The 14,100-nt window shown below is 43.6% G+C and overlaps 1 protein-coding gene across 1 annotated transcript; it reads left to right on the top strand.

The window, feature by feature from the left end:
- The first annotated feature begins 434 nt into the window (after positions 1-434).
- On the top strand, positions 435-14,082 carry LOC118361339 (eukaryotic translation initiation factor 2 subunit 2-like). Its single transcript, XM_035741204.2, has 9 exons — positions 435-709; positions 1,188-1,374; positions 1,622-1,722; positions 12,185-12,317; positions 12,604-12,704; positions 12,836-12,984; positions 13,141-13,197; positions 13,314-13,399; positions 13,563-14,082. Exons 1-9 carry the CDS (start codon positions 695-697, stop codon positions 13,736-13,738), a joined length of 1,005 nt encoding a protein of 334 aa, XP_035597097.1. The 5' UTR covers positions 435-694; the 3' UTR covers positions 13,739-14,082.
- Positions 14,083-14,100: the final 18 nt, after the last annotated feature.

Genomic DNA, 14,100 nt, shown 5'->3' with positions numbered 1-14,100 from the left:
ATAGCAATAAGGTACCCCAAGGGTTTTTGGTATTTGCCACAATACCACGGCTAATGGCTGTATCCCTTTGCCTCATCCTTAAGAACAGCCATTAGCTGTAGTATATTGGCTATATACCATACCCCCTTGTGCCATATTGCTTAATCATAGCAGTCACACGGGTTAAATCGACATCAATTGATGGAAAATTATCTGGCGAGTTTAATAAGGGTGAATTATCTTTTATCTTGAGACATATTCAACTTCCTTTATAATCATAGCTGTAATTATTATTTTGATGAAAAACTCATTTTGATTCTAGCGTTGTTACGTTGATTAAGTTATTATTATTATTATTATTATTATTATTATTATTATTATTTATTATTGATTAAGTTATGTTGATATTGCTTCTTTATTGGCTCGATAACGTTATGGGAAAGGACTTATTGTATAAATGTGTCAAATCAGCACTTGCTGTGTAAAAAACATTTGTTGGCAAGTTTTCAGGCGTTTTGAATGGGTTATTTCTATGATCATTCGACAAGTTATCTAAACTGGACCTGGTAACCCTGAATATCGACCTCATTACGTTAGTCCACGATTGCGCATTGACAATTTACCGCTGATGCAAGAAGTGTCGGCGAATTGAAGTGAGACTGATCTTGGGATAAAAAAAAAAACTTCCTCGATCGTTCTTGTTCTTTCCGCAAACATGTCAGGAGACGAAGTAAGTAATCACTTTTTATCATGGTGTATATACTATTATCAGTATTGGTCGAGTAGAAGATAAGCCAGTTAGTTACGTTAACGTTAGTGGCGATCGTTGTTGAATGAATTTGGCCTCAGCCTACAGTACAAGTCTTTCCCACCAGTATATCAGAAAGCAGACCACTCACGCATGTTGAGCGCTTGGCTAGTGGGCTAACTAACTAATAAAACAATTAATCACATACTCAATTTAGTGACCGAATGTCAGCTATGCTAGGTAGCTAGCTGCAAGTCTATTCCTGTAGTTATTAAAGCTAACCATTTATTTAGGCTTGGGAAACTTGTGTTAGCTGTGTGTGTGTGTATGTCAATGTTTGTACACATTGTACCAGAACTAGTCTTAGACTGGAAATATAATGTAATGTATCAACAAACAGCTATTTTTCTTCAATCACACTGGGTCTAAGCTAATCATCACGGTCTAATTCTCCCATCAGATGATATTCGACCCCAACATGACCAAGAAGAAGAAGAAGAAGAAGAAGAAGAAGCCTTTCATGCTGGAAGAAGAAGGTGGAGACGGAGTGGCAGAGGACACACAGCAGGTAGAGGCCAAGGAGGTGGAACCTGACGGTGGGGAGGACAGAGAGTTCGACCTGGACGAGGACGAGGGAAGGAAGAAAGGTAGGAAGGCTCACACCTGACAAAGATCTCAAAGGTCTTTCCTCAAATTCTTTGGTCCTCTCCTTCCATCCTTGACTCACTTCCTACACAACATGTCAGATGGAAGTGAGGAGAGGAAACAAGGAACAGAGGAAAGGTAATGTCCCAGTAGTGACTTTCTGCTCTTCTAGACCACTAATCTGTCATGACTGGAACGGAAGAGTAACTCAGTGAGACCAATATCAGAAGTGTTTGTTCAAATCTTTAGAGCAATCCGACGATCTTGATGACCTGAACTTTTTCAACCAGAAGAAAAAGAAGAAGAAGCCCAAGAAAGGGTTTGATAATGACATTGAGGAGGGGATAAAGGTATGATATATACTGTGCATTCGGAAAGTATTCAGACCCCATCCTTTATTCCACATTTTGTTTACATTACAGCCATACTGAAAATGGATGAAATATTTTTTTTCCCTCATCAATCTACAAACAATACCCCATAATGACAAAGCGAAAACAGGTTTTAAGAAAAAGTATTCAGACCCTATGCTATGAGACTCGATATTGAGCTTTGGCGCATCCTGTTTTCATTGATCTTCCTTGAGATGTTTCTACAACTTAATTGGAGTCCACCTGTGGTAAATTCAATTGATTGGACATGATTTGAAAAGGCACACACCTGTCTATATAAGGTCCCATAGTTGACAGGGCATGTCAGAGCAAAAACCAAGCCATGAGGTCAAAGGAATTGTCTGGAGAGCTCCGAGACAGGATTGTGTCAAGGCACAGATCAGGGGAAGGGTACCAAAACATTTCTGCTGCATTGAAGGTCCCCAAGAACACCTCCATAATTCTTAAATAAAATAAGTTTGGAACCACCAAGACTCTTCCTAGAGCTGGCCGTCCAACTAAACTGATCAATCGGGGGAGAAGGGCCTTGGTCAGGGAGATGACCAAGAACCCGATGGTCACTCTGATTGCGCTCCAGAGTTCCTCTGTGGAGATGGGAGAACATTCCAGAAGAACAACCATCTCTGCAGCACTCCACCAATCAGGCCTTTATGGTAGTGGCCAGACGGAAGCTACTCCTCAGTAAAAGTCACATGACAGCCCGCTTGGAGTTTGCCAAAAGGACCTAAAGGACTCTGATGAGTCCATGAGAAACAAGATTTTCTGGTCTAATGAAACCAAGATTGAACTCTTTGGCCTGAATGCCAAGCGTCACATCTGGAGGAAACCTGGCACCATCACTATGGTGAAGCATGGTAGTGGCAGTAGTGGCAGCATCATTCTGCGGCAGGGACTGGGAGACTAGTCAGGATTGAGGGAAAGATGAACGGAGCAAAGTTTCAGAGAGATCCTTGATGAAAACCTGTTCCAGAGCAATCAGGACCTCAGACTGAGGCAAAGGTTCACATTCCAACAAGAAAATGACCCTAAAGCAGACAGCCAAGACAACGCAGGAGTGGCTTTAGGACAAGTCTAAATGTCCTTGAGTGGCACAGCCAGAGCCCGGACTTGAACCCATCGGACATCTCTGGAGAGACCTGAAAATAGCTATGCAGCGATGCTCCCCATCCAACCTGACAGAGCTTGAGAGGATCTGCAGAGAAGAATGGGAGAAACTCCCCAAATACATGTGTACCAAGCTTGTAGCATCATACGAGCCTGTAATCGCTGCCAAAGGTGCTACAACAAAGTACTTTAGTAAAGGGTCTGAATACTTATGTAAATGTGATATTCTATTTTTTTTTTTTATACATTCCAAAAAAATATATATATATATTTTTTCTTTTTCATTATGGGGTATTGTGTGTAGATTGATGAGGGGAAAAAAACAATTTAATACATTTTAGAATAAGGCTGTAATGTAACAAAATGTGGACAAAGTCAAGGGGTCTGAATACTTTCCGAATGCACTGTCATTTATGCTGTGTGTGTACCTGGAGTGGAGCCATGTCTATGGGAGCCATATTGACGTGATATCGAAGTTAACTGCCTTATGTTTATTTCCAAGGCTTTGTTGCGGCACATTTATTTCTGAATCTCTACTTTGAGCTGAGTCTAGGGTTGCACTTTTTGGGGAATATTCAGAGGTGGAAACGTTCCGTGGGAATTAACGGGAATATATAGGAATTAAGGGAAATATATGCAAATTAATATTAATACCATTTAAATATAGATGTTTTTTGCATTGGATATATTTACCATATCATATGGAGACAGAAACATAAACATTTGAACTTATCATAAGTATAAATAATTGCTTAATTGATTAAATCCTTCCAATAGAAATAAAATAACTATTTATTTACGTATTTAACTTTAATTAAATGAGTTGACTCTTCAAATGGGATGATTTCACTGAACAACAAAAGAAAGGGAATATTGAATGATCCCCAATGATCCATCGCATCTCCCAAAAATGTTTTCAACAAACATCTGTAAAATGATAGTGTAGAAACTAAAGATTTGGTTGTCTTCCTCTCAGGCTTCCATGTCTTCTCCCTGGACCTCCTCAATGTCCACCTCTTGAACATCAGAGTCTGAGGCCTCATCTTCACCGTCACTTTCCAACCTTGTTGATGATGGCTCGTTGTCAGGCTCAAAAAGCCTCAAATTTGCCCGGGTGGCCACCAATTTGTCAACCCTTGTATTGGTCAGCCTGTTGTGTGCTTTGGTGTGTGTGTTGCCAAACAAGGACCAGTTGCGCTCTGAAGTGGCTGATGTTGGTGGGATTTGGAGGATGGTGAAGGCAACAGGTGAAAGAGCCTCAGATCCACAAAGTCCCTTCCACCAGGTGGCTGATGAGATACAGTGGCAGCCGGACAACTTTCTCACGGTTTCTGGAAGGAAATGCTGTAGGAAAGCTCAACCGGTGTCGCTCATTCAGCCGACAGAAACTTTCAACCGGTTTTCCCCATTAAGCAGCGGGTCGGAGTCAGAGGCCGAGTCTTCTCTGGTCTCTACACCTCCCGTTACGGGATCTGAGACGCCGAAGCTTCCCACCATTAGCTCTGACAAATTGAAAACTCTAGTCATTGGCGACTCCATTACCCGCAGTATTAGACTTAAAACGAATCATCCAGCGATCATACACTGTTTACCAGGGGGCAGGGCTACCGACGTTAAGGCTCATCTGAAGATGGTGCAGGCTAAAGCTAAAAATGGCGAGTGTAGAGAGTATAGAGATATTGTTATCCACGTCGGCACCAACAATGTTAGGATGAAACAGTCAGAGATCACCAAGCGCAACATAGCTTCTGCGTGCATATCAGCTAGAAAGATGTGTCGGCATCGAGTAATTGTCTCTGGCCCCCTCCCAGTTAGGGGGAGTGATGAGCTCTACAGCAGAGTCTCACAGCTCAATCGCTGGTTGAAAACTGTTTTCTGCCCCTCCCAAAAGATAGAATTTGTAGATAACTGGCCCTCTTTCTGGGACTCGCCCACAAACAGGACCAAGCCTGCCTGACCTGCTGAGGAGTGACGGACTCCATCCTAGCTGGAGGGGTGCTCTCATCTTATCTACCAACATAGACAGGGCTCTAACTCCTCTAGCTCCACAATGAAATAGGGTGCAGGCCAGGCAGCAGGCTGTTAGCCAGCCTGCCAGCATAGTGGAGTCTGCCACTAGCACAGTCAGTGTAGTCAGCTCAGCAATCACCATTGAGACCGTGTGTGTGCCTCGAACCTGGGTTGGGCAAAACTAAACATGGCGGTGTTCGCCTTAGCAATCTCACTAGGATAAAGACCACCTCCATTCCTGTCATTACTGAAAGAGATCATGATACCTCACATCTCAAAATAGGGCTACTTAATGTTAGATCCCTTACTTCAAAGGCAATTATAGTCAATGAACTATTCACTGATCATAATCTTGATGTGATTGGCCTGACCGAAACATGGCTTAAGCCTGATGAATTTACTGTGTTAAATGAGGCCTCACCACATCAAATCAAATCAAATCAAATTTTATTTGTCACATACACATGGTTAGCAGATGTTAATGCGAGTGTAGCGAAATGCTTGTGCTTCTAGTTCCGACAATGCAGTGATAACCAACAAGTAATCTAACTAACAATTCCAAAACTACTGTTTTATACACAGTGTAAGGGGATAAGGAATATGTACATAAGGATATATGAATGAGTGATGGTACAGAGCAGCATACAGTAGATGGTATCGAGTACAGTATATACATATGAGATGAGTATGTAGACAAAGTAAACAAAGTGGCATAGTTAAAGTGGCTAGTGATACATGTATTACATAAGGATGCAGTCGATGATGTAGAGTACAGTATATACGTATGCATATGAGATGAATAATGTAGGGTAAGTAACATTATATAAGGTAGCATTGTTTAAAGTGGCTAGTGATATATTTACATCATTTCCCATCAATTCCCATTATTAAAGTGGCTGGAGTTAGGTCAGTGTCAATGACAGTGTGTTGGCAGCAGCCACTCAATGTTAGTGGTGGCTGTTTAACAGTCTGATGGCCTTGAGACAGAAGCTGTTTTTCAGTCTCTCGGTCCCAGCTTTGATGCACCTGTACTTTGATGTACACCTGTGCATCTGTAGAAGTTTGTGAGTGCTTTTGGTGACAAGCCGAATTTCTTCAGCCTCCTGAGGTTGAAGAGGCGCTCCTGCGCCTTCTTCACGACGCTGTCAGTGTGAGTGGACCAATTCAGTTTGTCTGTGATGTGTATGCCGAGGAACTTAAAACTTGCTACCCTCTCCACTACTGTTCCATCGATGTGGATAGGGGGGTGTTCCCTCTGCTGTTTCCTGAAGTCCACAATCATCTCCTTAGTTTTGTTGACGTTGAGTGTGAGGTTATTTTCCTGACACCACACTCCGAGGGCCCTCACCTCCTCCCTGTAGGCTGTCTCGTCGTTGTTGGTAATCAAGCCTACCACTGTTGTGTCGTCCGCAAACTTGATGATTGAGTTGGAGCGTGCGTGGCCACGCAGTCGTGGGTGAACAGGGAGTACAGGAGAGGGCTCAGAACGCACCCTTGTGGGGCCCCCCGTGTTGAGGATCAGCGGGGAGGAGATGTTGTTGCCTACCCTCACCACCTGGGGCGGCCCGTCAGGAAGTCCAGTACCCAGTTGCACAGGGCGGGGTCGAGACCCAGGGTCTCGAGCTTGATGACGAGCTTGGAGGGTACTATGGTGTTGAATGCCGAGCTGTACTCGATGAACAGCATTCTCACATAGATATTCCTCTTGTCCAGGTGGGTTAGGGCAGTGTGGTTGAGATTGCATCGTCTGTGGACCTATTTGGGCGGTAAGCAAATTGGAGTGGGTCTAGGGTGTCAGGTAGGGTGGAGGTGATATGGTCCTTGACTAGTCTCTCAAAGCACTTCATGATGACGGAAGTGAGTGCTACGGGCGGTAGTCATTTAGCTCAGTTACCTTAGCTTTCTTGGGAACAGGAACAATGGTGGCCCTCTTGAAGCATGTGGGAACAGCAGACTGGTATAGGGATTGATTGAATATGTCCGTAAACACACCGGCCAGCTGGTCTGCGCATGCTCTGAGGCGGGGCTGGGGATGCCGTCTGGGCCTGCAGCCTTGCGAGGGTTAACACGTTTAAATGTCTTACTCACCTCGGCTGCAGTGAAGGAGAGACCGCATGTTTTCGTTGCAGGCCGTGTCAGTGGCACTGTATTGTCCTCAAAGCGGGCAAAAAAGTTATTTAGTCTGCCTGGGAGCAAGACATCCTGGTCCGTGACTGGGCTGGGTTTCTTCTTGTAGTCCGTGATTGACTGTAGACCCTGCCACATGCCTCTTGTGTCTGAGCCATTGAATTGAGATTCCACTTTGTCTCTGTACTGACGCTTAGCTTGTTTAATAGCCTTGCGGAGGGAATAGCTGCATTGTTTGTATTCGGTCATGTTACCAGTCACCTTGCCCTGATTAAAAGCAGTGGTTCGCGCTTTCAGTTTCACACGAATGCTGCCATCAATCCACGGTTTCTGGTTAGGGAATGTTTTAATCGTTGCTATGGGAACGACATCTTCAATGCACGTTCTAATGAACTCGCACACCGAATCAGCGTATTCGTCAATATTGTTATCTGATGCAATACGAAACATAGTCTAGACATAGTCAAGACAAGAGTCTTGTTTTCAGATTAGCCTTGTTAAAATCCCCAGCTTCAATGAATGCAGCCTCCGGATAAATGGATTCCAGTTTGCAAAGAGTCAAATAAAGTTTGTTCAGAGCCATCGATGTGTCTGCTTGGGGGATATATACGGCTGTGATTATAATCGAAGAGAATTGTCTTGGTAGATAATGCGGTCTACATTTGATTGTGAGGAATTCTAAATCAGGTGAACAGAAGGATTTGAGATCCTGTATGTTTCTTTCATCACACCATGTCTCGTTAGCCATAAGGCATACGCCCCCGCCCCTCTTCTTACCAGAAAGATGTTTGTTTTGTCAGCGCGATGCGTGGAGAAACCCGCTGGCTGCAACGCCTAAGGAAAGCGTCTCTCCAGTGAGCCATGTTTCCGTGAAGCAAAGAACGTTACAGTCTCTGTCCCTCTGGAATGCTACCCTTGCTCGGATTTCATCAACCTTGTTGTCAAGAGACTGGACATTGGCGAGAAGAATGCTCCCGTCTCCGGAGTCTGACCAGAAGACCGCCTCGTTTCCTCGTCGTTTTTTGGGTCGCTGCATGGGATCCATTCCGTTGTCCTGTTTGAAAGGCAGAACACAGGATCCGCGTCGCGAAAAATATATTCTTGGTCGTACTGATGGTGAGTTGACGCTGATCTTATATTCAGTAGTTCTTCTCGACTGTATGTAATGAAACCTAAGATGACCTGGGGTACTAATGTAAGAAATAACACGTAAAAAAACAAAAAACTGCATAGTTTCCAAGTAACGCGAAGCGAGGCGGCCATCTCTGTCGGCGCCGGTATTCATCCCCCTTGGCATTTTTCCTATTTTGTTGCCTTACAACCTGGGGGTTTGTATCATTTAAGAATCAAGAATTTCCCTGTATTTAGCTCCATCCATCATTCCTTCAATTCTGACCAGTTTCCCAGTCCCTGCCAATGAAAAACATCCTGACAGCATCATGCTGCCACCACCATGTTTCACTGTGGGGATGGTGTTCTCGGGGTGATGTGAGGTGTTGGGTTTGCGTCAGACATAGCTTTTTCCTTGATGGCCAAAAAGCAACATTTTGGTCTCATCTGACCAGAGTACCTTCTTCCATATGTTTGGGGAGTCTCCCACATGCCTTTTGGCGAACACCAAGCGTGTTTGCTTATTGTTTTCTCTAAGCAATGGCTTAGATTGGTCCTATGGACATATACTCCAATCTCCGCAGTGGAGCTTTGCAGCTCCTTCAGGGTTATCTTTGGTCTCATTGTTGCCTCTCTGATTAATGCCCTCCTTGCCTGGTCTGTGAGTTTTGGTGGGCAGCCTTCTCTTGGCAGGTTTGTTGTGGTGCCATATTCTTTCCATTTTTTAATAATGGATTTAATGGTGCTCCGTGGGATGTTCAAAGTTCCTCACTGATCTGTACTTCTCCACAGCTTTGTTCCTGACCTGTTTGGAGAGCTCCTTGATCTTCGTGGTGCCGCTTGCTTGGTGGTGCCCCTTGTTTAGTGGAGTTGCAGACTCTGGGGCCTTTCAGAACAGGTGTATATATACTTAGATCATGTGACACTTAGATAGCACATAGGTGGACTTTATTTAACTAATTATGTGACTTCTGAAGGTAATTGGTTGCACCAGATCTTATTTAGGGGCATATGCACGCACCGGTTTGAGGTTTTTTTGTTTTTGAGAAATTTTGAAACAAGTACATTTTAAAATTTCACTTCACCAATTTGGACTATTTTGTGTGTGTCCATTTCATGAAATCCAAATAAAAATCCATTTAAATTACAGGTTGTAATGCAACAAAATAGAGACAACGCCAAGGGGGATGAATACTTTTGCAAGGCACTGTATGTTGGCACGACTGCCATATTGCATCTCCATCCCAAAGCCCTTGCTTGGAAGTATACTTTGCCAGACTGCCAAGAACCTTACTCTCATCCAGGCCAAGGTGGCGAGACACAGTAGTGATGACACCATAGGCCTTGTTGATCTCTACACCAGACAGGATGCTCTTGCCAGCATACTTGGAGTCCAACATGTACGCTGTGGCGTGTATGGGCTTGAAGCAGAAGTCTTCACGCTTTTTATCTATTTCAGAACTGCTGTTTCTTTTGGAGCAACAGCGAAGTGGGTAGGGCAGTACAGATTTCTTATCTTACATCTGTAAGCAGAGTCTGAACATCAGACAGGATGGCATTGTCTCCCCGATCCGTGCAATGGCTACTGCTATAGGTTTCAGGAGTTTCAGGCTGCTTTACCACTCTCTCCCAAAATACATCATCCAGGAGGACCCTCTTGATGGGGCTGTCCATATCGGCAGACTGTGATATGGCCATTTCTTGGAGAGACTCCTCCACCTCCAGGAGACTGTCAAACATGATGACAACACCACCCCAATGGGTGTTGCTGGGCAGCTTCAATGTGGTGAGGTAGATTGCTACTATAACTTGATGACCCTTCATGTACCTAACCATTTCCTTGGCTCTCTTGTAGAATTGTATGCACTTGCCCAGATGATTCTGCATCTTTGTTGCATTCTTCACAAATGATTTGGCACAGTATTTGCAAATGTACACAGCTTTTCCTTCTAAACTCCGGACCCTTTGTTTCAACGATAATTCGTAAAAATCCAAATAACTTCACAGATCTTCATTGTAAAGGGTTTAAACACTGGTTCCCATGCTTGTTCAATGAACCATAACCAGTTAGTGAACATGCACCTGTGGAACGGTCGTTAGGACACTAACAGATTACAGGCGGTAGGCAATTAAGGTAACAGTTATGAAAACTTAGGACACTAAAAGAGGCCTTTCTACTGACTCTGAAAGATTCCCATGGTGCCTGCTCATCTGCGTGAATGTGCCTTAGGCATACTGCAAGGAGGCATGAGGACTGCAGATGTGGCCAGGGCAATAAATTGCAATGTCCGTACTGTGAGACACCTAAGACAGAGCTACAGGGAGACAGGACGGACAGCTGATCGTCCTCGCAATGGCAGACCACGTGTAACAACACCTGCACAGGATCGGTACATCCGAACATCACACCTGCGGGACAGGTACAGGATGGAAAACAACTGCCCGAGTTACACCAGGAACGCACAATCCCTCCATCAGTGCTCAGACTGTCCGCAATAGGCTGAGAGAGGCTGAACTGAGGGCTTGTAGGCCTGTGGTAAGGCAGGTCCTCACAATACATCACCGGCAACAACGGTTCCTATGGGCACAAACCCACTGTCGCTGGACCAGACAGGACTGGCAAAAAGTGCTCTTCACTGACAAGTCGCGGTTTTGTCTCACCAGGGGTAATGGTCGAATTCGCGTTTATCGTTGAAGGAATGAGCATTATACCGAGGCCTGTACTCTGGAGAGGGATCGATTTGGAGGTGGAGGGTCCGTCACAGCATCATCGGACTGAGCTTGTTCAGCTGTGCGTTACAGTCAAGACATCCTTCTCCCTCATGTGGTACCCTTTCTGCAGGCTCATTCTGACATGACCATCCAGCATGACAATGCCACCAGCCATACTGCTCGTTCTGTGCATGATTTCCTGCAAGACAGGAATGTCAGTGTTCTGCCATGGCCAGCGAAAAGCCCAGATCTCAATCCCATTGAGCACGTCTGGGACCTGTTGGATTGGATGGTGAGGGCTAGGGCCATTCCCCCCAGAAATGTACAGGTAACATCTCACAGCAAGAACTGGTAAATCTGGTGCAGTCCATGAGGAGGAGATGCACTGTAGTACTTAATGCAGCTGGTGGCCACGTCACACCACATACTTTTGATTTTGACCCCCCCCCCCTTTGTTCAGGGACACATTATTCCATTTATGTTAGCCACATGTCTGTGGAACTTGTTCAGTTTATGTCTCAGTTGTTGAATCCTGTTATGTTCATACAAATATTTACACATGTTAAGTTTGCTGAAAATAAACACAGTTGACAGTGAGAGGATGTTTCTTTTTTTGCTGAGTTTACTTTAGCTGCAGTGAAATGTCTCCCACATCAGATAGTGCCCATGGCATTTTCCTGTGAAGATTAAAAAAACAATAAATACAATTCCATGTACAGATAAATAGTGAAGCAGTTGGATTAAAAAACTTATTTGTAAGATAAATGGTTTAAAATTAAATGTGTATGGAAACAGGTGAATTAACACTCAGTTAGCAGGCTCAAGCAAGTTAAAACCCACATGGTAGAAAGAACTAACTAGCAGAAATTGTTAACAAGTTAGAAATGATTTAAACACACTTTGCTGTAGGCTACTATTTACTAGTTAACAAACAATAATGTATGTCATATAAAATATATTCATCCCACCCAGTATTGTAATCAAAACTTACCAGAAAGCATGTAGTCCTTGGCTCAATATCATCTCATTAGTGTGCAAGATCTTGAGAATCAGCTATACATGTGATGGAAGAATGTGCTGTGCATGCAGAGGGTTGCAATTGCATTGAATTGGCGATAGTTTAACCAAAATATCCCACAAGACCTAGAATTACCTTATGTGTATCCCACAAAAAAAGCTTCACTGTTATCAGCAACATTTTTAATGAATTTAAGCAAAATTCCCAGGCTAACTACCCTTGGAATCTTTCCGGGAAAATTCTGGAAATTTGCCTGAAAGTTTCCAACCCTTTGCAACCCTAGTCTTGTCACATCTAATTATGTTTTGCTGACAGGTTCTCCCAATCTATTAAAAACAGGAGCTGAAAATTGAAGAAGAGCAGAGCGAGGCAGCGGAAGAGGAAGACTTGGATCTTCAGTTGCCAGCAAAGAAAAAAAAGTCCAAGAAGGTTGACTTCCAGGAGGAAGGAGAGATACTTGAGAAGGACGATGGTATGGGATGGCATTTGACCTTGTAGTAATTATCCACTTAAGTGACTGACATTGTCGCTCTGGATAAGAGCGTCTGCTAAATGACTTAAATGTTAAATGTTAAAATGTCTTGAGCGCTGTTGAGATTCTTGGGTAATAAAATACGCTATACAAATTAAATCTATTATTGATATTATTATTATTATTATTATTATTATTATTGAATGCTGATATCTGTCTTCTACTTTCCTTTCAATGAGTGTAATTGTATCCGTTAAAACATGACCATGTGGTGTTTTTGCTTGAGGCCTCGAGGACGATGAGGGGGGAAAAAATGATGGCATCTCATTCAGCTCCCAGTCTGGTCCGGCGTGGTTAGGGACAGACAGAGACTACACATATGATGAGGTAGGCCTATTTATTTTAATTCAGTTCAGATTATTTTAAATAATATTGCAAAGGGCATTTGGTTATATTGATTCAAAGGCATGCCCCAGTTTGAGAGAGTCTGATGATCATATTTGTGATGTCCTCCTCAGCTGCTGAACCGTGTCTTCAACATCATGCGGGAGAAGAACCCTGACATGGTGGCCGGAGAGAAGAGAAAGTTTATTATGAAGCCCCCTCAGGTGGTCCGAGTGGGCACCAAGAAGACCTCGTTTGTCAACTTCACTGATATCTGTAAACTGTGAGTCAAACATGTCTACTTCATACATTCTACAGACTTTAGGGACTTGAGTTTCTACTTCCCACAGGAGAGCTACAGTATATGATGATTGAAGTGTGGAAGTGTTTCTAGTAGTACATTTGACTGCATTTAACTATCAATTATTGTTCTCTGTAGGTTGCATCGTCAGCCAAAACATCTTCTGGCATTTTTATTGGCTGAGCTGGGGACAAGGTAAAGTGGCCTAGTATTATGGTTATTGCAGATTTCGCAGTAGAAATCTTCATATCCAGACATCTGTTATTAAGTTCTGTTTTTATGAATGACTATTACATTTATTTTCTTTGCAGTGGCTCCATAGATGGAAATAATCAGCTTGTGATCAAAGGAAGATTTCAACAGAAACAGATTGAAAATGTCTTGAGAAGATATATTAGTACGTAGGAATATACAGGAATCCATATTACATTGGTATACTGGTGACCTAGAGCAAAATATGTAAAGAATAGTTGTAGAGGCATATAATTTAGTTATCCTTCACTTGTAGCTACTATAGACATATTTGCGTGCCTCATCTTGGCTTTGTGTTTGACTTGCAGAGGAATATGTGACGTGTCACACGTGTCGCTCCCCTGACACCATCCTACAAAAGGACACCCGTCTCTACTTCCTCCAGTGTGAGACCTGCCACTCGCGCTGCTCCGTGGCCAGCATCAAGACTGGCTTCCAGGCTGTCACGGGCAAGAGGGCACAGCTCCGTGCCAAAGCCAACTAAGGCCAACCCAACCCTGGCTTCTCCCTCTCTGACCCGCCGGAGCTTTGGATCCTATTGATAACTGGACTTTTGTTTGGAGTCTGAGAGGGTTTGTTGTTGTCGCTGCATTATGTGAGAGAGAAACGCTACAAGCTCTGAGGATCGAAGTTCTTGCAGGTCATAAGGAGCAGTGCGCAGATGCATAAGGTTTCACATGCAAACACCCATTTTTCTCTTTTCTCAGCTGAGGGAAGATTCTTTCAGAGCTTCTCTATTCCCTCCAAGTGTGTCTTCTTCCCACATTTCTTCAATCGTATGTAGCCCACATATCGGATCATAAAGACAAAGCTGTTATGACAAAGTAATTGATATTGGCTTTCCTT

This window comes from Oncorhynchus keta, chromosome 28 (genome assembly GCF_023373465.1).
Source record: "Oncorhynchus keta strain PuntledgeMale-10-30-2019 chromosome 28, Oket_V2, whole genome shotgun sequence".
NCBI classification, from domain to species: Eukaryota; Metazoa; Chordata; class Actinopteri; order Salmoniformes; family Salmonidae; genus Oncorhynchus; species Oncorhynchus keta.
The sequence above is the reverse complement of the archived record's forward strand: the minus strand, read 5'-3'. Positions and strand labels throughout refer to the sequence as shown.